The sequence below is a fragment of the Macaca nemestrina genome, chromosome 4 (assembly GCF_043159975.1).
Source record: "Macaca nemestrina isolate mMacNem1 chromosome 4, mMacNem.hap1, whole genome shotgun sequence".
In the NCBI taxonomy this organism is placed as follows: Eukaryota; Metazoa; Chordata; class Mammalia; order Primates; family Cercopithecidae; genus Macaca; species Macaca nemestrina.
Window position 1 is genome coordinate 23,396,872 of NC_092128.1, and position 22,760 is coordinate 23,419,631.

The following is a 22,760-nucleotide window of genomic DNA, read 5'->3' on the forward strand; positions in this document are numbered from 1 at the left end:
CACCACCACTCCTGGCTAGTTTTTTGTTTTTGTATTTTTAGTAGAGATAGAGTTTCACCGTGTTAGCCAGGATGGTCCTGATCTCCTGACCTCGTGATCCGCCCGTCTCAGGCTCCCAAAGTGCTGGATTACAGGTGTGAGCCACCATACCCGCCTGGAAATATATTCTTAAGAAAAATATAAAACAATCAAAGATAATTTATTTATTTACAACCTTGCCTCAGTCTCCCAAGTAGCTGGGATTACAGGCACATGCCACAATGCCTGGCTGATTTTTGTTCGTTAGAGCTGAGTAAAAAAAAAAAAACTGGAAACAACCTGAATGTAATTCACATTGTTGCAGCACAGAAAGTTTATACAGAGAGGAGTAAAAAGGGCACAAAATTTCATGTATACTAAATACAACTATAAACAATATATATACACAGAGAGAGAGAAGACAAGGGAAAGAGTAAGCAGTTCTGCTATAGATGTACATTGACCTTTCAAACAGTTTTGATACTGTTTTGATATTCTTTTTTTTTTTTTTTTTTTTTTTTTTGAGACGGAGTCTCGCTCTGTCGCCCAGGCTGGAGTGCAGTGGCGCGATCTCGGCTCACTGCAAGCTCTGCCTCCCGGGTTCACGCCATTCTCCTGCCTCAGCCTCCCGAGTAGCTGGGACTACAGGCGCCCACAACCGCGCCCGGCTAATTTTTTGTATTTTCAGCAGAGACGGGGTTTCACCGTGGTCTCAATCTCCTGACCTTGTGATCCGCCCGCCTCGGCCTCCCAAAGTGCTGGGATTACAGGCGTGAGCCACCGCGCCCGGCCCTGTTTTGATATTCTATAAACAAACAAAAACTTAAAAAGCTAATACTGAACTTCTCAAAACAAAATCAGTTAGGTGTATTACTGAGCAAGTTAAAATACAAGAAGATACTCTAACATGTGGAAGAAATAATACTATTAGAAGAGAAATGCCGGGCACAGAGAATCACGCCTGTAATCTCAGCACTTTGGGAGGCCGAGGCAGGCAGATCACCTGAGGCAAGGAGTTTGAGACCACCCTGGTCAACATGGGGAAACCCCATCTCCACTAAAAATACAAAAATTAGCCGTGCGTGGTGGCCCGGGGACGCCTGTAATCCCAGCTACTTGGGAGACTGAGGTATCAGAATCACTTGAACCTGGGAGACTGAGGTTGCAGTGAGCCAAGACCATACCACTGCAATCCAGCCTAGGTGACAGAGCAAGACTCTGTCCTCCAACATTCCCCCCCACCAAAAAAAGAAGAAGAGGAGGACACAAAAAGTGAGTTCAAAAAGCACTACAAGCCATTTTACTAAGATGTGGCCTATATCCTTCCTGGTTTCCAAGACCAGGTAGAAGAAATCTCCGTTCTTAAAGAAAAGAGGGCAAAGGCACCAGGCCTGGTCTCAGCTTCTTCACCCAGAAGCCTTTGTGTTGCACGACAAGGAAGGTATCAATAAGGACCATTTCCCTTTCCTACAATCAGATTTATTTAAACTAACAAGCTCTTCTTACTTACAGGTTTAAATTTTTTTTCTGAAGCAGGGTGAAGCACAAACATATAGGTAAAAGCAGTATATTTAGTTATAAATGGAGCAGTGCTTTCTGTAAACAATGCAGATCTTGACTCATCAGGTCTAAAGTGGGGCCTGAGATTCTGCACTAATAAGCTCCTAGGAGATAATGCTGATGATACTGGTCTCTGGGCCATATTTGAGTAGCAAGGTCACAGAGCATATGTTATGGTCAGGCGCAGTGGTGCACGCCTGTAATCCCAGCACCCTGGGAGGCTGAGGTGGGTGGATCACCTAAGGTCAGGAGTTCGAGACCAGCCTGGACAACATGTTAAAGCCCTGTCTCTACTAAAAATACAAAATTAGCCAGGCATGATGGCACATGCCTGTAATCCCAGCTACTTGGGAGGCTGAGGCAGGAGAATCGCTTGAACCTGGGAGGTGGAGGTTGCGGACAGCTGAGATCGCACCACTGCACTCCAGCCTGGGCAATAGAGTGAGACTCCATCTCAAAAAACAGTAACAGCAACAACAACAAAAAACCAGAGAGTATGTTATAAACTGGTAGACTGCTGGCATGGACACGTTTTCCTTGGCCAGTACAGTGTTCTAAAAATTAGAACAACTTTCACAAAAATTCAGATTTCGAAATCCTTTTAAAAATTAATAAATATAGATAAAAATAAAAATTCAGACAATCTGGCCCAACAAATCCTGCACTCTGGCATGGTAAAATAAGCCAGAGTTTAGTAGGAAGGCAAGTGCTCTCCAGTCGCCAGATTCTCCCTTCCTCCTGGCTCCCTTCTTAACTGGACCCTGGCTTCATTCATTTACTTTACCTGCCATTAGCCTAGGTGTTAAGCTTATCAATTGTTTCTACTTATATATCAAATTCTGTAAATCTGTGCTAATACGTACATCAAATTTGTTCTCCCATTAAGGAAGAATTAATTTTGATTTATAAGAAAACCTAGCTACAGTACTTACAGTGAAGGGATGTTTGGACAGAGGACAGAAAAGATAGCAAAGAATTACAAAAAGAAAAGCAGGAGATTAACAAAGAAAAACCCAACACTAAGAGGTTAGTCATGCATTTCTTTTTTTTTTTTGAGACAGGATCTTGCTCTGTCACCCAGGCTGGAGTGCAGTGGTGTGATCTTGGCTCAATGCAAGCTCCACCTACCGGGTTCACACCATTCTCCCACCTCAGCCTCCCAAGTAGCTGGGACTACAGGTGCCTGCCACCACGCCCGGCTAATTTTTGTATTTTTAGTAGAGGCGGGGTTTTACCGTGTTAACCAGGATGGTCTCAATCTCCTGACCTCATGATCTGCCATTTCTTATCATAAAAATGTAAATTTAGGGTAACACTTAAATTGAGAAATTAGTCACAGCTTATAAAGCCTAGTTCTTTTTTTTTTTTTTTTTTGAGACAGAGTTTCGCTCTTGTTGCCCAGGCTGGAGTGCAGTGGCATGATCTAGGTTCACTGCAACCTCTGCCTCCCAGGTACAAGCAATTGTCCTGCCTCAGCCTCCTGAGGAGCTGGGATTACAGGCGTCCACAACCACGCCCGGCTAATTTTTTTGTATTTTTAGTAGAGATGGGGTTTCATCATGTTGGCCAGGCTGGTCTCGAACTCCTAACCTCAGGTGATCTGCCCACCTTAGCCTCCCAAAGTGCTGGGATTACAAGCGTGAGTCATTGCGCCCGGCCAAGCCTAGTTCTTAAAACACTTATAAAATGAATAAAACAATAAATAAACAAAAATGAACAAGCAAAATGAAAGTTCTCATTATAGTTTACTTATTTATTTTTATTTTTTTGAGACAGTCTTACTTTGCCACCCAGCTGGAGTGCAGTGGCATGATCTCGGCTCACTGCAACCTCTGCCTTCTGGGTTCAAGTAATTCTCATACCCTAGCCTCCCAAGTAGCTGGGATTACAGGCACATGCCACCACGCCCAGCTAATTTTTATATTTTTAGCAGAGACAAGGTTTTGCCATGTTTCCCAGGCTGGTCGCCAACTCCTGGCCTCAAGTGATCCAGACCACCTCAGCCTCCCAAAGTGCTGGATTATGGGCATGAGCCACCGTGCCCAAGCCCAGCCCTCATTATAGTTTAAATCTTAATCTGACATTCTACCACCTAACATAGTTGTATATAGGACTTCTTAATTTACTTAGTTATTAAAAAGTGCTTTCTGGCCAGGCACGGTGGCTCATGCCTCTAATCCCAGCACTTTGGGAGGCCGAGGCAGGTGGATCACAAGGTCAAGAGATCGAGACCATTCTGGCCAACATGATGAAACCCTGTCTCTACTAAAAATACAAAAATTGCTGGGCATGGTGGTGCATACCTGTAGTCCCAGTTACTTGGGAGGCTGAGGCAGGAGAGTCGCTTGAGCCTGGGAGGTTGCGGTGAGTTGAGATCGTGCCACTGTACTCCAGCCTGGGCGACAGAACGAGACTCTGTATCAAAAAAAAAAAAAAAGTGCTTTCCCAGCCTGGGCAACGTGGCAAAACACCATCTCTACTAAAAACACAAAAATTAGTCAGGCATGGTGGGACACACATATAGTACCAGCTACCTGGAAGGCTGAGGTAGAGGATCATCTGATCCAGGGGAGGTTGAGGCTACGATGAGCTGTGATCACACCACTGCACTCCAGCCTGGGTGACAGTGAGACCCCATCTTAAAAAAAAAGGTGCTTTCACTTACATTCTCATTGAAGTCTCTCAACAGTCCATTTCAGATTGAAAAACTCAGACTCAGAGACATTTCATGCCATGCCCAAGGTGACTTTGCCTGTCATGGGGCAGAGATGGGAACCAGAGGTCTTCTGACCCATCAGAAGGCGCTACTTTAAACACAGCACTGTTGAAAAGTTTCTAAACTGCTGGTAAAAATCCATCACAAAAATCTATTTCCTCCATTTTTCAAGTGATTAACATAAGATTTGGATCTATAAGATCTTGGGGTTTGTGCTTTATGGATTTTATCCACAAATGAAAGACAGGTCAAACTGCTAAATGAACTCATTTCAACTAAGTCCTACTGTTATACTGTCATATCTGTGGTGTACTCATGTACCTGGTCAAGTTTCTTCTATTAAGTACCACAAAACCCAGTTTTCTGTGTACCTGATAACATAGCTCAGCCAGTTGAGGAGATTCTCGCACTGCCACTGGGCCTGTTCTCCCTTCCGTTCCTTTCTCCAAGATGTTTAGGATGGCGTGAAGGCATGTCCGAGGGCAACCTAACACTCCTACATTAAACCAAAAAGAAATTCAACTTTTCTTTTAGAATTTCTGCATTAAAATCTTAGATTGCCTTTTCAAAAGTTAAATTCTGTAAATATATGCTGTACTGTAAACACTCTTTCAAATACTGATACGGAAAATTGATAAAGGCTGATTCTCTATAGCTCAGTTTGTCCAGTTTGTTCTAAGCCCTAAGGACTGACCCATCCATCACCTTACCTTTCATACACTTTTTCTTTGAATGAATTATCCCATGAGCCCAGAATGCAATAAATGACCCCTGGGATACACAAATATGGATGGAAAGAAATGCCTTTATGTCTTAGGCTATACCTGGATCTTGTAGATTTGTAGTACTGACAGGTTTCTTCAATTCAAAGCCCAACAAGTAGAGAGCAAGATTGGGTGGATTGCATTCCAGAGAGGTAATGAGAAGATTCAAGATGTGGATTCTTGTTTCATAACGAATTGCAACTAATTTCTTTTCAAGATCTGACCCTTAATGCAGAAATCACAAAACAATGGAAAAATAACATAAGTCAAATAAAAAATACAAAACTTGTATTCCAAATCTCCATGTTTTCTTTAGATCATTTGCCTGATTATCTGTCACATTCGTTTCAGATTTATTTAAAGAGAATCCTAAAAACCTTATAAATTTACAAGATGAGTACCCTTTATCTGAAATGTATGGGACTAGAAGTGCTTCAGATTTCAGATTTTTTGAATTTTAGAATATTTGCATTATACAGGTTGAGCATCCCTAATCCAAAAATTCAAAATCCAAAATGAACCAATGAGCATTTCCTTTGACAGTCAAGTCTGTGGTGCTCAAAAGGTTTCAGATTTTATTCTGAACTTTGTATTCTCAACCTGTATTCTAGCAAATTCTCAATTTCTCTTACACCATCACTAAACAGTTAACAATTACAAATGCTTTCTTTAAATTAAGCATATATAAAAAGTAAAAGAATGCATGTATGCACATTAATCTAACGCATACCCTCTTCCAGACGTACAAATTCTTCTGCATCTTCACAATCCAAACACTCCACAAATCCAGCCATTAGTTTCTGACTTATACTCTGAAGTAACATGAAGGTAAAAAATGACAAATTACTACAGGTTTCTAAATATTAGAAAAACTGTGATTGATATATGTATAAACATTCATCCATAAAGAAAAATAGGCAAATCTGCTTAGGTATTTACATTTTAGTTACATTTTTAATAGAAAACTCAGTTCCTTAAGTTGCCATAATTTAGCTCTCCATACAAATAATTAAAGAAACAAAAGTTTTATAAATTTATTGATTTCAAAACTTGCTTCCTAATTTTCCTTCCCAAAGAATCAAGCTAGTTAAAAAAAAAAAATCACATGAAACTGCTGTTTACTGAGCTCTTCATTATACAGTCAATGTTTTGAGATCTTAACTAAAACGTAAAATAAAATTTTCATCTTCTCTCTTTAGAAATGTATTACTTATCACTCGTTTTCTATTTCTGAGCTGATTTTGCCTTTAATAATCTAGGAGGATGTTAAATCAGTAATAATAATTTACACCAAAATCAACCAAAAAAAATCAGCACATCAAAAACCTATAGCATCCCCTGATTATCACATGGTTTCATAAACCTCATCCGTAAGCCACAGATGAGATTTACACTTATAGTGGTTCTCATGATGGGTGGTACCACCACTCCAAAGGGAACTTAGAAATAAGTGGAGTCATTTAAGTAATCACAACTAGAGGTTACTACTGACAGATAGTAGTATCTAGGGATACTAAAGGTACTAGATGTGAGGGACTATAACACAAAAGAAGATCTATGCCATCAACATGCCAGAAAAGTCCTTATTTCAAAATAGGGACTCTATGAAGGACTACACAACAAAATCCTTCAACGAGGCCAGGCACGGTGGCTCACGCCTGTAATCCCAGCACTTTGGGAGGCCGAGGTGGGCACACTGCTTGAGCTCTAGAATTCAAGACCAGCCTGGGCAACATGGTAAAATCTTGTCTCTACAAAAAAATACAAAAAAACTAGCTGGGTGTGGTGGCATGCGCCTGTAGGATCGCTTGAGCCTGGGGGCAGAGGCTGCAGTGAGCTGAGATTGTGCCACTGCACTCCAGCCTGGGTGACAGAGAGAGTTCCTGTATCAAAAGAAGAAAAATAAAAATTCTTCAACTAGCTAAAGCAGTGACTGCCAACATAAAAACAATGGGATGAAATGTTCATAAAGAAAAAAAGCAGATTCAGCAATTGTAGGTATTCAGTGAACAGAACTATTATAAAATGAATAAAAAGAGGAACTCCTAAAAACACTCTGCAGTGTTATCAAATGAAGTGACACACAGGTGGATCACAAGAAAACCAGTGAAGTAGACAACTTACAACAACGAGATATTCAGAACTGCAGAGGCTCACTTAGAACACAGGCAACTGACAGGTCGGGAGCAGTAAACAAACAAGTTACAGCAAACCTAATAATTTTAAACGTGCCTAGAGTAGCAGTGGTTGTGTTAGGCTATACAGTCACATACTATAATATATGCAGTAACACTGCGAATAGCATCATCTTCAAAGATAAGTTATAGCCAAGTTTGTGGGTAGGTTTTCACCCATCCTATAGAAATATACTTACTCTTAATGAATTTTTCCACAACCAAGAATATGATACCTCTATAGACACTATAACTTTCATATATAGTCAAAATGCACAATGCACCAAAAAATAACAATAGCAACAAAATCAGTTACCTGGTCATGTGTGAAATCTCCAACCAACTTTATCTGAATATTAGAGTTGCAAGAGATACAACAGAGGATCTTGGCACTTTCAAAAGCCAATTCTGGATTAGTATTGCCATGATACAAGTATCTTTAAAAAAAGAAAACATTTGAGGAACAGCAATAAAATTTTTGATGTCTCACTATTCCCAATAAAGAAAATTTAGAACCAGGGCTTCCCCTGCCCATACAGCACTTTGAGGTAAATTAGAAAAAGTTGTCCCCTTCTAAACAGATGCAGTCTGTTAGGGGTCGAATCATGTCCTTGGCCCCAAAATCCTTATGTAAAGTCTGGCTAACCCAGTGACCTTATTTGAAAGTAGGGTCTTTGCATACATAGTCAAAGTTCAGACGAGGTCATTAAGGAGGGCCCTAATAAAATATGACTGGTGTCCTCATAAAAAGGGTAAATTCAGACACAAACATACACACACAGGGAAAATGCCATGCGGCACTGAAAGCAGAGATTGGGGTGATGCTTCTACAAGCCATGGCATATTAAACCACCAGAAAGCTCAAGTTTTCTGTGCCAAGTTTGCTTCCTGTCCAGCCCCATCCTCCAAACACCTAGTTTCCCTACAGGACACAGACAATATTGTCATTTTCGACTTAGAGATTTCGGTTGGGCACGGTGGCTCACACCTGTAATCCTGTAATCCCACCACTTTGGGAGGCTGAGGTGGGCAGATTGCTTGAGGTCAGAAGTTTGAGACCAGACTGGCCAATATGGTGAAAGCCCATCTCTACTAAAAATACAAAAATTAGCTGGGTGTGGAGGTGCACATCTATAGTCCCAGCTACCTGGGAGGCTGAGGTGGGAGAATCACCTGAGCCTGGGAGGCGAAGATTACAGTGAGCCAAGATTGCAGCACTGCACTCCAGTCTGGGTGACAGAGCGAAATTCTGTCTCCAAAAAAAAAAAAAAAAAAAGACTTGGATTTTTAGAACATGGAAGAAATTGTAAGGTTCAGAGTAATTAATATCAGGGTAGCTAGAGAAGGCAAGAGTAAAATGAGGCCAGGTGCGGTGGCTCACACTTATAATCCCAGCACTTTGGGAGGCTGAGGCTGGCGGATCATGAGGTCAGGAGTTCGAGACCAGCCTGACCAACATGGTGAAACCCCGTCTCTACTAAAAATACAAAAATTAGCCGAGCATGGTGGTGCTCACCTCTAATCCCAGCTACTCAGGAGGCTGAGGCAGGAGAATCACTTCAACTCAGGAGGCGGAGGTTGCAGAGAGCTGAGATCATACTACTGCACTCCAGCCTGGGCGACAGAGCGAGACTCTGTCTCAAAAAAAAAAGTAAAATGAGGCAAAAAGAAAAAAAAGTAATGCACTAGATATCTAACCAGATTTGAAAATCAAAGCTAGAATGTCTATCTGTTTATTTCATTTCTCTACCTACAAAGGTAACTTACCTGGCAATGTTTACCACATTATCTGCCTTCTTAGTTCTGGGATTAATTCCCTGCAAAAGCTGTTCTAAAGGAGAGACTATTAGAGCCAGTTGACTTTCTCTTAGAAGGTCCATAAAAAGATTTTCCTTTTGCAGAGTAAGATTGAGAAGTGCAAGGCAATGCTGTACTGCTTTCTCCAGGTGTTTTTTCCCTATCAACCAAAAATAAAGTTAGAAAGTTCTAAATTTATCTTAAAAACTCACAGTCAATTCTTGGGAAAACAAGACAAATGACAAGTTTTAGATTTTCAAATCTAGAGATTTAGACTCTTGTTTCCAACTTTCAGCAGCAAAACTTAAGAGACTTAAGCTCTCATTGTTTCAAACTTTCAATTCCAACTTCACAAAACCATTCATCTAGGCAAGTTACTGTTATTTTGCAATCCAGAATACTTCCATGGAATGGATTCTCAAGTCACTTCTCCTTTATCTTTTCCCTTATTGTTTAGAGCAATGGTTCTCAATGGGGTGACTGAGCCCCAAGGGACATTTGACAATGTCTGGAGGCACTTCTAGTTATCATAACTGGAAATGTGCTACTGGCATCCAGCTTACAATACACAGGACATCATCCACAACAAAGAATTATTCAGCTCAAACTGTCAATGGTGCCAAAATTGAGAAACTCTGATCTAAAGTAAGACAAAATCATTGTGGAAAATAAAGCAGAAAACAGAAACAAGGATCACCCATAATCTTACTGACCAAATTTAAAACTGTGGCCTGATTTTTCTTATAGTTTCTTACCTGTATATTCTGACTATACAGTTATTGTTCATATGTTTAGAATCTCTTTTCTCATTTTGATCATACCCACATTAAGTAAAGGTAATATAGCATCATGGTAAAAAGCATGAGCTCTGGAGCCAAACTGACTAGGTTCAAATCCCAGTTCCCACATTTGCTAGGGAAAGCCAGTGTAACTTCTTTGTATTTCAGCTTCTTTATTTTTAAAATGAAAATAATAAGATCTAACATATTTTTGAATAGATTGAATGCATTAATATATGCGATGTGCTTTTAAAAGAGCCAAATACATAGTAAGCACTCAATAAATAATAATTAGTGGTAATAATAACAAGTAAAATGTATTGACCACTATGTATCAGGCACTATAGTAAATGCTTTTAAAAATATTATGGGGAGGGAGGGGGGGCGATGGACAAAAAAGTATTTTAAAGTTGGGGATGTTAAAGATGTTAAAATGATAGAAAGATCATTTCACTTACAAAAGACCCTGCAGTGAAACACAGTTACACTGAGAATCTCTCTGTACTTTAGTCTGTTTTTACTTACAATACACTCTCGTTTAAATGATTCATTGAAAACACCACTTCAGATACAGAGAGAGAATCTTACAGGGAAAAATGACCTCAAGAGATCATCTATTTCAAATTCTCAGTTTACAAAAGATGAAAACATCAAAACTGTTTGCAAGACATGAAGACTTTTAAGTATATACCAGGAAAGGGGGCATAGGTGTCAAGCTGCTTAACTCCTTCTTCCAGTAAACTGAAAGCAAGCTCCAACATTGGTGACTCATTCAGCAGATGATACATCAGACTAAATCCAGGTGGCTTATAGGCTATGATTTCTTCTCCTAAATAGAACATAACATTTTCCAAGAGATGATGGGTTAGTATTTTTGTCACACCCTTGATTTATATGAAATGTATGAGACTTATAAATTAGATGGCATCTAAATAGATAAAGGCAAGTTTCAATTTAGAAACACAACAGTAATTCTCCTAAGGGCGAATCTGCATGAAGCAATTAGTCAACTATTCTGTTAACTCATTAAAGAAACTGTAATGCAGTGTTCTTGATCTTCCATTCAATAATTTTTTCTCTTGAACAGAAAAATTAAAATGATCAAAACAATGAAACAAAAGATTAAATTCTAATTTAAAAGTATAATTTTAAATTTATGTATCACATAGTCATAATTTATAAATTATAAATAATTGATACCTTATTTGAAAGTGACAGAATTAAATTACCTTGTAGTTCCACAAACTGGTCTACAAAATCTTCAAGCTGAGGCTCATAATCTCTGAGCAATTTATAAAACACCTCCAAAACCACCTCAGCAACTTCCCACTATAGAAAGATACAAATATGTCAACAACAATAAAACAGACCAAGGTGGTGGCCTTACAAGGCTTTTCCCTCTTTCCCCTTCTTTTGCCAGTAAATGAGTGAAGTTTCTTATCTACTTTATTCACTTAGGCTAAGCAATATAGAAATCCCAATTCATGTTGCTTTATTTTGCTAAAAGATAATGAATTGGCTCATTTTCAAGGTAAAATATTTTGAATTCATTATTCTTAAAGATATATTTTTATAGGAGATGTTTGGAATTCATTAATACATTGACAACATTTAGTATCTAGTCATATTCAATTTATAATTAAACATCAAATTTGGACACTTTTCAAGTGCCAAATATTTCACATTTTCTCTAAGATGCTCGGCTGCATGGAAACTGAGAAATCATCTCATCTAAACTCCTTATAAGTGAAGCAAGTGAAGCTCAAAGCAGTGAATGAATTCCCCAAGACCATAAAGTCTGGCAGCAAACAGGCTGAAAGTCGAGCCCAGGCCTTCTGGTTCTTAGACCAGGGTTCCATCCATGGCTATAGTCAAAGAAGGTAAGAAGACACAATCACTGGTAGGCTTGCCCCAAATAATCCCATTATCGCCTTCTTGTTCAAAATGTATTTAAAAGCTATGTACCAGTAAAGAAAAATACCTATGCCAAAAAAATTATATACAACCGCATAGCCAGTAAAATTAAAACTTTGCTTAAAAACTCCACTACATAGAATTTTAATAAGACTGTGCTGGTCATTGTAGACAGGGTGGTTTTTTGAATTACTATTTTAAAATTATTATTTCCACTGCACATTAATTGTATCAAGGCTGAGTTAAAAAATGGGACTATAAAGTGACTTTTTCATTATTTTTATATTATTCACTGTTTTGCACTTTCCAAAATGTTCAAAAAAATTTATTTAAATAAAAAAGGCATATTACCACATAATAATGGATTTAGGACTGGTAAACATACTGATTGCCTCTAACACCTTGTTATTTATCTCAATCCAAAGCACTGTTTGTGTGAGCAGCTAGTGTCCTAAAATAGTCATATAAATTAGATCTTAAGAACACTTTCAAGTAAAACAAATTCACAACATTGAGGGAAAATTTTTTAGAGTAAGTAGGGGTGGAACTGAAATGAATGGCAGCTAGGGAAAAGCAGCAACACTTGAAGTGTGGCTCTGCATGGGTGAAAAGTGATGGCATCTGGAGAGAATATGGCTGACTAATGCTCTAAACACTCAGATCACAATGATCTTTTTAAGAAAAAGCATGTAAGGCATTTAAAACAACTGTAAAAAAAGTACCAGAACATTTTGATGAAATGAGTGCTGTAATTATCAGCACTCATTATTCATCTGAAATGACTTTATTCATGAGGCATGGTTGCTGTGATTGTTTTCTTCCCATCAGGAAATATATGTCAACAAGGTAGTTCTAGAGCTTAAGTAAAATTTATACTCCATCTCAGTGTTCATTTTTACAACCTGGCAAGCCAAAATGCTAATGCAATTGACCAAAAAAAGAACTTCAATTATTTGTGTCTAAATATCAAAAACAAGCTATATCCAATGACAGGTCAGTGAAGAAACTATGCTAGATACAAGTAATAGGTTTTATGCAGTCACTAAAAAGACTATTTTCTTTTCTTTTTTTTTTTTGAGACAGAGTCTTGCTCTGTCACCCAGGCTGGAATGCAGTGGTGTGGTCTCGGCTCACTGCCAGCTCCGCATCCCGGGTTCACACCATTCTCCTGCCTCAGTTTCCTGAGTAGCTGAGACTACAGGCGCCCGCCACCATTCCCGGCTAATTTTTTTGTATTTTTAGTAGAGACAGGGTTTCACCGTGTTAGCCAGGATGGTATTGATCTCCTGACCTTGTGATCCACCCGCCTTGGCCTCCCAATGTGCTGGGATTACAGGTGTGAGCCACCGCACCCAGCCTAAAAAGACTATTTTCAAAGAATATCCTAGGATATGAAAAAAAAATCCCCATGATGCTAAGTGGACAAAAAAGACACACAAAGTAATATAACTAATTATCTCAAATGTTAATTAAGTGTATAGGCATTAAAAAAAAGACTAAAAGTAGTTATTCTTCCCTTGGCAACAAAATTAAGGATGGTATCATTTCTTCATATACATATATACACACACACACATATATATACACACACACATACATATAAATATATATATATATATATTTTTTTTCAGATGGAGTCTCGCTCTGCCGCCCAGGCTGGAGTGCAGTGGCGTGATCTCGGCTCACTGCAACCTCTGCCTCCCTGGTTGAAGCAATTATCCTGCCTCAGCCTCCCAAGTGGCTGGGATTACAGCTGTGCGCCACCATGCCTAGCTAATTTTTGTATTTTTGTAGAGACAGCGTTTCACCAGTTTGGTCAGGCTGGTCTGGAACTCCTGACCTCAAGTGATCTACCCGTCTCGGTCTCTCAAAGTGCTGGAATTACAGGCGTAAGCCACTGTACCTGGCCTTTTTCTTATATTTTTTGTATTTTCCTAATTTCTCCAAATTTGCATTAACTAAATTATGTTTATCATCATTAATACAACACAAAAAAACCCAACAGGGTCAAAAACAGCCAACTACCAAAATAAAGCAGAAATGTTCCTATAAGATACAACCAAGACTATTATTTAAGGTTAATAAACAGTATTATAGACTAACGTGAATTACATCAGAACCTAGAAGAGTCTCTTACATAGCTTAGTGGTTATGAGCTTGGATCTGGAATCAGAGTCCTAGGTTCAAATCCTGGTCCTGGACCTTAGGCAAGTTCCTTAACCTTGCTAAGCCTCCATCTGTAAAACGGGAATATTAAATAGTACCTGCCTCATGGTAATATTGGAATTATATAAAATGATATATATAAGCTCACTGGTTAGTGTCTTGCAACTAGAGCAAATGTGTCATAAAGATCAGTGCTCTCTCAGCCTCTATCCATGGCAGACATGCCTAATGGATTACAATACTCCTTCCCCCTAAGCCAATACTCCACAATCCAGTGCCACTAATCAATAGAAACTGGTGTGCAAGTTTAAACTTATTTCAATCCCTAACCTAAACCATTCCAATTAGCAGTAGTAGTGTGTTTCCAACAAATGTGACATTTTTTGTTCCATTTCAGTCAAAAAGGATCTGAATATGAACTCCTATCGATTAGATTAATGATGACTAATGTCAGTGCTTGGGTTTTCATGATCAAATTTATTTTTTAGTGCACATAAACTAATCAGACCATAGATATTTCAAAATAAAGACTGTGAATTTTACCCCCTTTCAAAAGCTAACATGAATTTAGCACCGTATACTTCTGATAAAAGAAAAGCAGGAAATGCATAAGGAGATAAAAGTTTTTCTCTGAACGTAACCTTTTCAGCTGCTCTCCGGTAAGCTCTCGTACGGAATCGTAGAAACACAGAGTCTCTAAGGAACTGCAAATAAGGGTCAAAGCCAGGGGGCCGCAGTCCAGCACCCAAATTAGAAGGAAATGAGCTCTCCACCAGGGTACTAATGAGCTGGCAAAAGGCCCGAGTCAACGGGTACTCTTCACACCGGGATTCTATTTCATTTAGTTCAACCTTCCAAATAAAAAGAAAGAAAACTTGGTAATAAAAACTATTAGCTATGAAGTGCAGAGTATTATGCAGACATTAACTTATTAATAGTGCTAACTCATACCAAAAGACATAACAGATATTTCTGTTTTTCATTTAGAGGAAAAGATAAAAAAGTATTACATGAATCCAGATGAGTCAGATGGAAGAACTCCAAATTCCCACTTATTGTCCCCAAACTTGAATTAAAAACAGAAATCTTTAAAGTTTCTTTTAAAAGAGAGGGAGAATTAGAGAGAAAAGAAAACAATTCTCATTTCAGGTTGACTCAAGTAATCTAATTAAATTGAGTTAAAATCAAGAACTTTCCATTTGGATGGCTGCCATGTAACATCCTTTTCTAACTCTCAAACACTAAATATTTTGGTTCCTTTTATTAAAAGTTTCATCTCTATTTCAACACTGATTAGAAAACCCTTCAAATAAAAATACATTAAATTTGAAAATTATGGAAACATAAAAGGGTAAGAATGATTCATAGACTTCTTATCATTACATGCATGAATGAATTAGCATTTAAACTAAAAGGAAAACTTTACCTCAATACCAATAGCTTGCCTCTGGCTTGGAATCCTCACGGTCTGCAGTATCTTAAAATAGTAAGAAGTAGATGTCAGAAGCACTCCTTATTCATCAATGAATATTAGTGGCTTTGCAATATAATATTCACATATCCCACTGGACCCACAGATCTCACAATGTCCATTAAAAAGACAATCAATTAGTCCCTGGATGGACTTTCGTTAGCAGTTCTGTCAGGTTGCGATAGAACTTTTGACTGCCTGGGGTTCTAAAAATTGGTAGTTTCTAAGAACACACAAGACATTTTTCCAGCAAATTTCCTCTCAGATATTCTAGGAAATGAATCTTTAAAAAGGATTTATGGGATGAAATCTCACCAGTGTTCAAGATACTGGACTGTTAACTAATCCTACTGATGGCACAAAAAACCCAAAAAGTAAACTTCTTTTTCTCTTTCCTTTTTTTTTTTCTTTTGAGACAGAGTCTCGCTCTGTCGGCCAGGCTGGAGTACAGTGGCATGATCTCAGCTCACTGCAACCGCCGTCCCCTGGGCTCAAGCAATTCTCCTGCCTCAGCTTCCCAAGTAGCTGGGACTACAGGCATGTGTCACCATACCCAGTTAATTTTTTTTTTTTTTGTACTTTTAGTAGAGACAAGGTTTCACCATGTTGGCCAGGCTGGTCTCAAACTTCTGACCTCAGGTGATCCGCCCGCCTTGGCCTCCCAAAGTGCTGGGATTACAGGTGTGAGTCACTGCGCCCAGCCAATAAACTTCTTAAGAACGGGTTTGTTAAAGGAGGCTGAAGTTTTGACTTAAGATGTTCTGTCCAGACCTTGATATGGGCCTAAGTAGTTTATGGTATAATAAATAATGCTGCTGTCATGATACTTTACTTTCTTGCAAACCAAAAGTATACTAATTAGGTAGAATCCTTTAAAAACAATAGTGTTGCTCTAAGGATACAAATGTCTAAACCCAATCACATTTGATTTCAGGTGTAAAGAAGCACTAAGCCTGTAAGACACTAGTAAGTATTGGCACACTCAGGAATCAAAAGGTGAAGTATCAATAGTAAGCCAAAAGTTACTCAGCCTCTCAGCAAACCCCAACTCCGTTAATTATTATGTTAACAAAGTATCAATAACATCTTCAGGATACATATGTTAGAAAATAATCTAGAGTACTTCACTGCTTCAAAATGGTTGCTTCCGGCTGGGCATGGTGGCTCATGCCTGTAATCCCAGCACTTTGGGAGGCCAAGGCAGGCAGATCACCTGAGGTCGGGAGTTCAAGACCAGCCTAACCAACATGGAGAAACCCCGTGTCTACTAAAAATACAAAATTAGCCAGGTGTGGTGGTGCATGCCTGTAATCCCAGCTACTCGGGAGGCTGAGGCAGGAGAATCGCTTGAACCCAGGAGGCGGAGGTTGCAGTGAGCCGAGATCACACCATTGCACTCCAGCCTGGGCAACAAGAGCAAAACTCCATCTTAAAAAAAAAAAATTTTGCTTCTATGAATAATGAGTTAGAATCTCGGCCGGGCGCGGTGGCTCAAGCCTGTAATCCCAGCACTTTGGGAGGCCGAGACGGGCGGATCACGAGGTCAGGAGATCGAGACCATCCTGGCTAACATGGTGAAACCCCGTCTCTACTAAAAAATACAAAAAAAACTAGCCGGGCGAGGTGGCGGGCGCCTGTAGTCCCAGCTACTCGGGAGGCTGAGGCAGGAGAATGGCGTAAACCCGGGAGGCGGAGCTTGCAGTGAGCTGAGATCCGGCCACTGCACTCCAGCCTGGGAGACAGAGCGAAACTCCGCCTCAAAAAAAAAAAAAAAAAAAAAAAAAAAAGAATCTCAGACTCTCTTAAGTTGTATTACTTCCAAGACAGATATAATCCCACCTAACCATTTTCCTAGAGATACGTCTATAAAGCGCATCTGTATTTTCCTTTTTTATTTTATCACATATAAAATAATTATACCTGATAGAAAATTTTTAACGGAGCTTATCTTTAGAGAAAAGAATGTTAACAATTTTGAAGTTAAGGAGACTTCAAACATTATATCATCCATTTACTTCCCCATATCAGCATAGGTACATTCCCTCAGGGTACGGAAGTCAAAAAATCAAACTGTAACATTCCCTTTCTGCCCAAAGTTAAGATTATGGTCCTGGAAATAAACCTTCATAAACACCAATGAAAAGTATTCTAAATGCTGTTAAAATTTCTCTGCAGGCTAGGTGTGGTGGTTCACACCTGTAATCCCAGCACTTTGGGAGGCCAAGGAGGGCAGATCACTTGAAGCCAGGAGTTCAAGACCAGCCTGGACAACATGACAAAACGCCATCTCTACTAAAAATACAAAAATTAGCATGGCATGGTAGCGCAAGCCTGTAATCCCAGCTACTTAGGAGGCTGAGGCACAAGAATCACTTGAATCCGGGAGGTGGAAGCTGCAGTGAGCTGAGATCACACAACTGCACTCACTCCATCCTTGCCAACAGAGCGAGACCCTGTCTTAAAAAAAAAAAAAAAAAAAAATTATGTGCAAACTTGACAGTTACACCTGCCCTTTAATGGAAAAACAACCCCAGTGACCATGTAGCTATATAGAGATACTTCACTCTTCTGGTATAGGGCAGGAAAGAGCAGATAAGAAAAACAAACATTCCCCACATTTAATGAGTGCAGGTGACTTGTGAGGGCTTACATCAGCCTGGTTTAAAGACAGAGTGGAGGAATTCTGTCCATCTAGTAATATCTTATAGACATTGAAAAATAAGGTCTTCAGAGAGGTACAGTACATGAAGAACCAATCTCTGGTAATCTAGTGAAGTTATCAACCAATCTAAGAAAAAAACCCAAGTCTATTAGTTTCTATTGCTATGCTCAGTCCCTAAACTGTAACTCTAGTGGGGATGTTCATGATGTACTATAAATTCCAATCGAATGCTCTTGCTTCTACGGTATTATTAAGCCCAACTTTCCACATTGGGATAATATAAATATGGGACTTCAGAGCCCTACCTGAGTGTATTCCAATGACTGCCAGAGGGAAGCAGCAATTTCAGGAGATTTTCCAAAAGCTGCGAGTGTCTTCAGTAGCTCAGCTTTTAGGACAGGGGGAATACTGCATTGGAGGAGTCCCAGAATCACCACAACAGGGGTCCACTGAGGGTGTTCACAGAGTGCCAAGCGAGCATTTTCACTCTAAGAATTGACACAAAAAGAACAAGACTTCCCATTTTTAAAAGTTAAGAAAATGACCAGCAATCATCTAAATTGCTATCATTTATACTGAGTCCTCATAGGTTTAATATATACTAAAACAAAAATAAGCCTATCATTTATGTTTGAAGTCTACCAACACATCAAATCAGGTCACTCATTCATTCAAAGTAAAAAACTGGAGGAGAAATAGACTTTGTAGAATTACTTTTGCAGTTCCAAGTATGAGAAATAAACAAAGATAAACGGTCTGCAAGGGTTGGATAAATCTTACCTAGGCATCTTAAATCCTTTCTGGAACAATATATTATACTGCAATATAAAGTATGAATGAAAAAAAATCTTGTCCTTTTCTCGAAAATATGGAGATATACAGTATCAAGTATCATAACTTTTTTTCATTTTTCGTTGATATGTAATAACTATATATATTTACAGGGTACAGTCATATTTTGATACATGTATACAATATGTAATGATCAAATCAAGGTAATTAGGATACCCATCATCTAACATTTCTCATTTCTTTGTGTTGGGAACATTCAAAATCCTCTCTTCTGGCTTTTGAACATATACAATGAATTACTGCTAGTTATATTCACCCTGTAGTGCCACAGAACACTAGAACTTTCTTCTTCTCTATGTGTTACTTTGTATGTTAACTAACCCTTCCCTATCCTCCCCTCCCATCTCCATTTTAATTCAGTGAGAAATAGTTAATAACTGACATTTTGATGCCTAATAATGTTAAGTACTATTAGAAAAGCCAAAAACTTAGAAGTTCCTATTCCTACCCTTCAGAGAGAATGTCAGACTATTCTAGTGAACAATAGACATAACTAAAAGATATTTCCGAGTTGGGAAATTACATACAGTCATGAAAATAATGTTTTTTACAAAGATCAATTTGGTAGTGGCAGGTAAAATGGTTTGGCATAAGGAGAGGAAAAATAATTCAGTAAATAACTTTCAATTACAATATTCTTTATGTATACACACATAAATGCACACATACACCTCTACACCTATGCTGGAAACCTAGAAGCATATGCATCCAACAACCAGTTCTAATTTGCCCTTATGACTATTTTCTTTCAGGCTCAGGCTATTATTTTTATACTAAGATTATGCCAATGAGCAGGGCTACCATAACTTACACCCTCTAGAGATCAAAAAACAAAAAACTTAAGGGCAGAATGCTATATATCTATCTACATAGGCTAAGTTTATTACTCTTAAATTAAAAGAAAATGTTTGAGGCTCTTAAAATGCTACTGTGCTATAATAAAAATAAAATTATGCTGGGGATGAGTTACCTACCCAAGTAATGATGGTAGATGTGAGCTGCAAAAAAGCAATCAATCCATCTTGCTCCTTCTGGGTGATGCCACGGGAAGGAAGGTGACGGTACTGAACGCTATCTGCACTTGGAAGATCCTTCCGAAGGTGTTCATGGTAAAGCATCAAGGAGTGAAAGAAATGTTCCCAGGAAACAGGACTGCCACCTGCTCCCTGAATATTTTCAACTATAAAGAAAAACAGCACAGAATTTTCTTTAAAAAACATCTAAGCATTTGCTGGGAAATGGAGAGAAAATTAATTTAAAACAATAAACTTTTTTGAGACAGGTTCTCACTCTGTCACCCAGGCTGGAGTGCAGTGGGGCAATGTCGGCTCACTGCAACCTCTACTCCCCAGGTTCAAGCAATTCTATCTAAACCTCCCAAGTAGCTGAGCTTACAAGTGTGCACCACAACGCCCTGCTAATTTTTGTCTTTTTGGTAAAGACAGGGTTTCACCATGTTGGCCAGGCTGGTCTCGAACTCCCGACCTCAAGCGATCTGCCTGCCTTGGCCTCCCAAAGTGCTGGGATTACAGGCATGAGCCACTGCACCCAGCCTAAAACCATAAACTTTGTTTGCCTTTGTCTTAGCACAAAGGCAATCTTTGTCCTGGATTAAGTAGTGTGCTGAAAATGGGTTAGAATCCCTCTGTGAGCTAGAACTCTGGATTAATTTTTCCTCTGGATTAACTTTTACTCAAGAAAGGGGCTACTGCCCATGTAAATGAAAGGTAATTTACTTTGGATGTCAGTTACCTACTTCACATCCAGGAGAGTTCTCTGTGCTCTCATGTAACTAACTGTACAGGGCTGCTTTTTTCCACAGAATAATTCGCAAATGTTGAGCTTGAATTCCCAAAGAAAGAGGTAACTACAGTCTTAATTTGTGAATTACACTACTCCATTGCCTACCAGGCATCAGAAGCAAAAGCACAGCACACAAGACTGGCAGGCTTGACAAAGTAGTCGTAACACTGGCTTTGGAGCCAAGCCAATTTCAGCTCCCATCACGGCTCCCCAGATAGCTGTGATGTTGGGTAAATTCCTTAACTTCTCTAAACCTCAGTTTCTTCACATATAAAGATAAAAATATCTACCTAACAAAGCAGATGCTTAATTTCTTTTCCCTAACCAAACCAGTCTGATAATCAAATAAGAAAATTGGGAGAGGGTCAAGAGACAAATTCTAAGTACTTAAATTAAGAAAAAAAAAATACAAAGATAAATTAATCAAACTTATAAGGCAAGGGCATATGCTTTCTTTGTGGACCAGATGTGTTACAGAAAATTTTCATACATTAATCTGATTTGTCAAAATGAACTGTATTTTATAAAGGAGAATGGCGAAACTCTCCAATCTGTGAGACCATAATCACAGCATAACTATGCATAAAGCTGTATGCGTGCTTCTTTCACCCTATTGTTATGAAAATAATTTATACCTCTGGTAGAATCTAGTTCAAATACCAATGTTCTTAATAGGTACTGGGATACTGAACTTAAGAGTATAACAACAAACTTTAACAACATCTACATATTCCTTACCATGACTACTACCATTGACTTTGAGTAGGCTGAAACAGTAGTGGGCACACTGAGGCCCATTGGCCAATCCCTGGAGCATTTTCAAATAAGGAATATAAATAGTTGGAGGCAACAGGTCACCCATTTGCCTAACAAACTTTGACAAGACAACCTGAAAAAGAGAGAAACAAATGGTTTATATAATGTATAGCTTAACTTTAAGGCAACACGGACTAGCTAATAAAGACTACATATAAACTAAAAGTAGTGCTCTGACTTAACCCTCACAACAAATTTAACTGATATTCTATTTATGAAAAATTGTTTCAGCTTGCCGTTAGCAATTTAATGCAATTATAAAATAATATCTTTATGAAATAAAAGTACATTTAAAAAAAAGTGCCTCAATGTCACAAAATATAAGACACGTGACATTTACTCATCCAAAACCAACTGGCAATTCAAAGGTACACTTAAAATCTAGAGTTCCTATATCTCAGCCAAATTAGTATGAAGACCTAAGAACTTGAAATCATTTTTGATGGTAACTTAAGTATATTCTCTTCTGTGGTCCCACCAATGCCACATTCCCATACTCCTGTTCTTTAAGTCCACTTCCTAATTTTCCCTTTTTTCTTCCTTATACCTTAAACCTATTATCAACAACTAACAATATTATTCAAACTCACTAGTTGGAACTGAGAACTGAAAATACTACTGATGTCTGGAAATCACTGTTAAATCAGCTAGGTTAAACAATGGTTTGGCCAGGTGCACTGGCTCCTGCCTGTAATCCCAGCACTTTGGGAGGCCGAGGTGGGCAGATCACGAGGTCAAGAAATCAAGACTATCCTAGCCATCATGGTAAAACCCCGTCTCTACTTAAAATACAAAAATTAGCTGGGCGTGGTGGCATGCACCTGTAGTCCCAGGTACTTGGGAGGCTGAAGCAGGAGAATCACTTGAACCCGAAGGCAGAGGTTGCAGTGAGTCAAGATCGCTCCACTGCACTCCAGCCTGGGCGACAAAGTGGGACTCCGTCTCAAAATAAATAAATAAATAAATAATAATAATAATATAGTAGATGAAGCAAACATCATAAGATGGTAACTTAAGATGTGAAATTAAAATATGTGGCATTGCTTATAATAATCCCCTCTTCCACGTTTCAAATTGTTCGTAACAGCAAGCTTTCTTAAAAACTTCAAAAATTTTTTAATAAATCCTTCTCCAAAACATTCTTTTTCTTTTGAGACAGGATCTTACTTTGTCATCCAGGCTGGAATGTAGTAGCACAATCACAGCTCACTGCAGCCCAAATGATCCTCCCACCTCAGCCTCCAGTGCAGATGGGGCCATAGGCATGC

General features: G+C 38.8%; 1 protein-coding gene and 1 long non-coding RNA gene across 3 annotated transcripts in view; both read right to left on the bottom strand.

Annotated features, from left to right (window-relative positions):
* The window catches only part of LOC105471444 (nucleoporin 205), a 94,283-nt gene that overhangs the window by 40,054 nt on the left and 31,469 nt on the right, over positions 1 to 22,760 (bottom strand). For both annotated transcript variants that reach the window (XM_071094439.1, XM_071094440.1), the window contains exons 11-22: positions 21,415 to 21,565; positions 19,848 to 20,053; positions 18,327 to 18,509; positions 15,315 to 15,365; positions 14,530 to 14,739; positions 11,038 to 11,137; positions 10,500 to 10,637; positions 9,000 to 9,189; positions 7,549 to 7,669; positions 5,789 to 5,870; positions 5,119 to 5,283; positions 4,666 to 4,790 (exon numbers count right to left, since the gene is read on the bottom strand). In XM_071094439.1, the coding sequence (XP_070950540.1) occupies positions 4,666 to 4,790; positions 5,119 to 5,283; positions 5,789 to 5,870; positions 7,549 to 7,669; positions 9,000 to 9,189; positions 10,500 to 10,637; positions 11,038 to 11,137; positions 14,530 to 14,739; positions 15,315 to 15,365; positions 18,327 to 18,509; positions 19,848 to 20,053; positions 21,415 to 21,565 (1,722 nt within the window). The remainder of the gene's footprint in view (positions 1 to 4,665; positions 4,791 to 5,118; positions 5,284 to 5,788; positions 5,871 to 7,548; positions 7,670 to 8,999; positions 9,190 to 10,499; positions 10,638 to 11,037; positions 11,138 to 14,529; positions 14,740 to 15,314; positions 15,366 to 18,326; positions 18,510 to 19,847; positions 20,054 to 21,414; positions 21,566 to 22,760) is intronic.
* On the bottom strand, positions 2,617 to 4,656 carry LOC139362724 (uncharacterized). Its single transcript, XR_011621941.1, has 2 exons — positions 4,113 to 4,656; positions 2,617 to 3,993 (listed from the first exon to the last, which is right to left on the bottom strand). It is a non-coding gene; the product is annotated as an uncharacterized lncRNA (long non-coding RNA).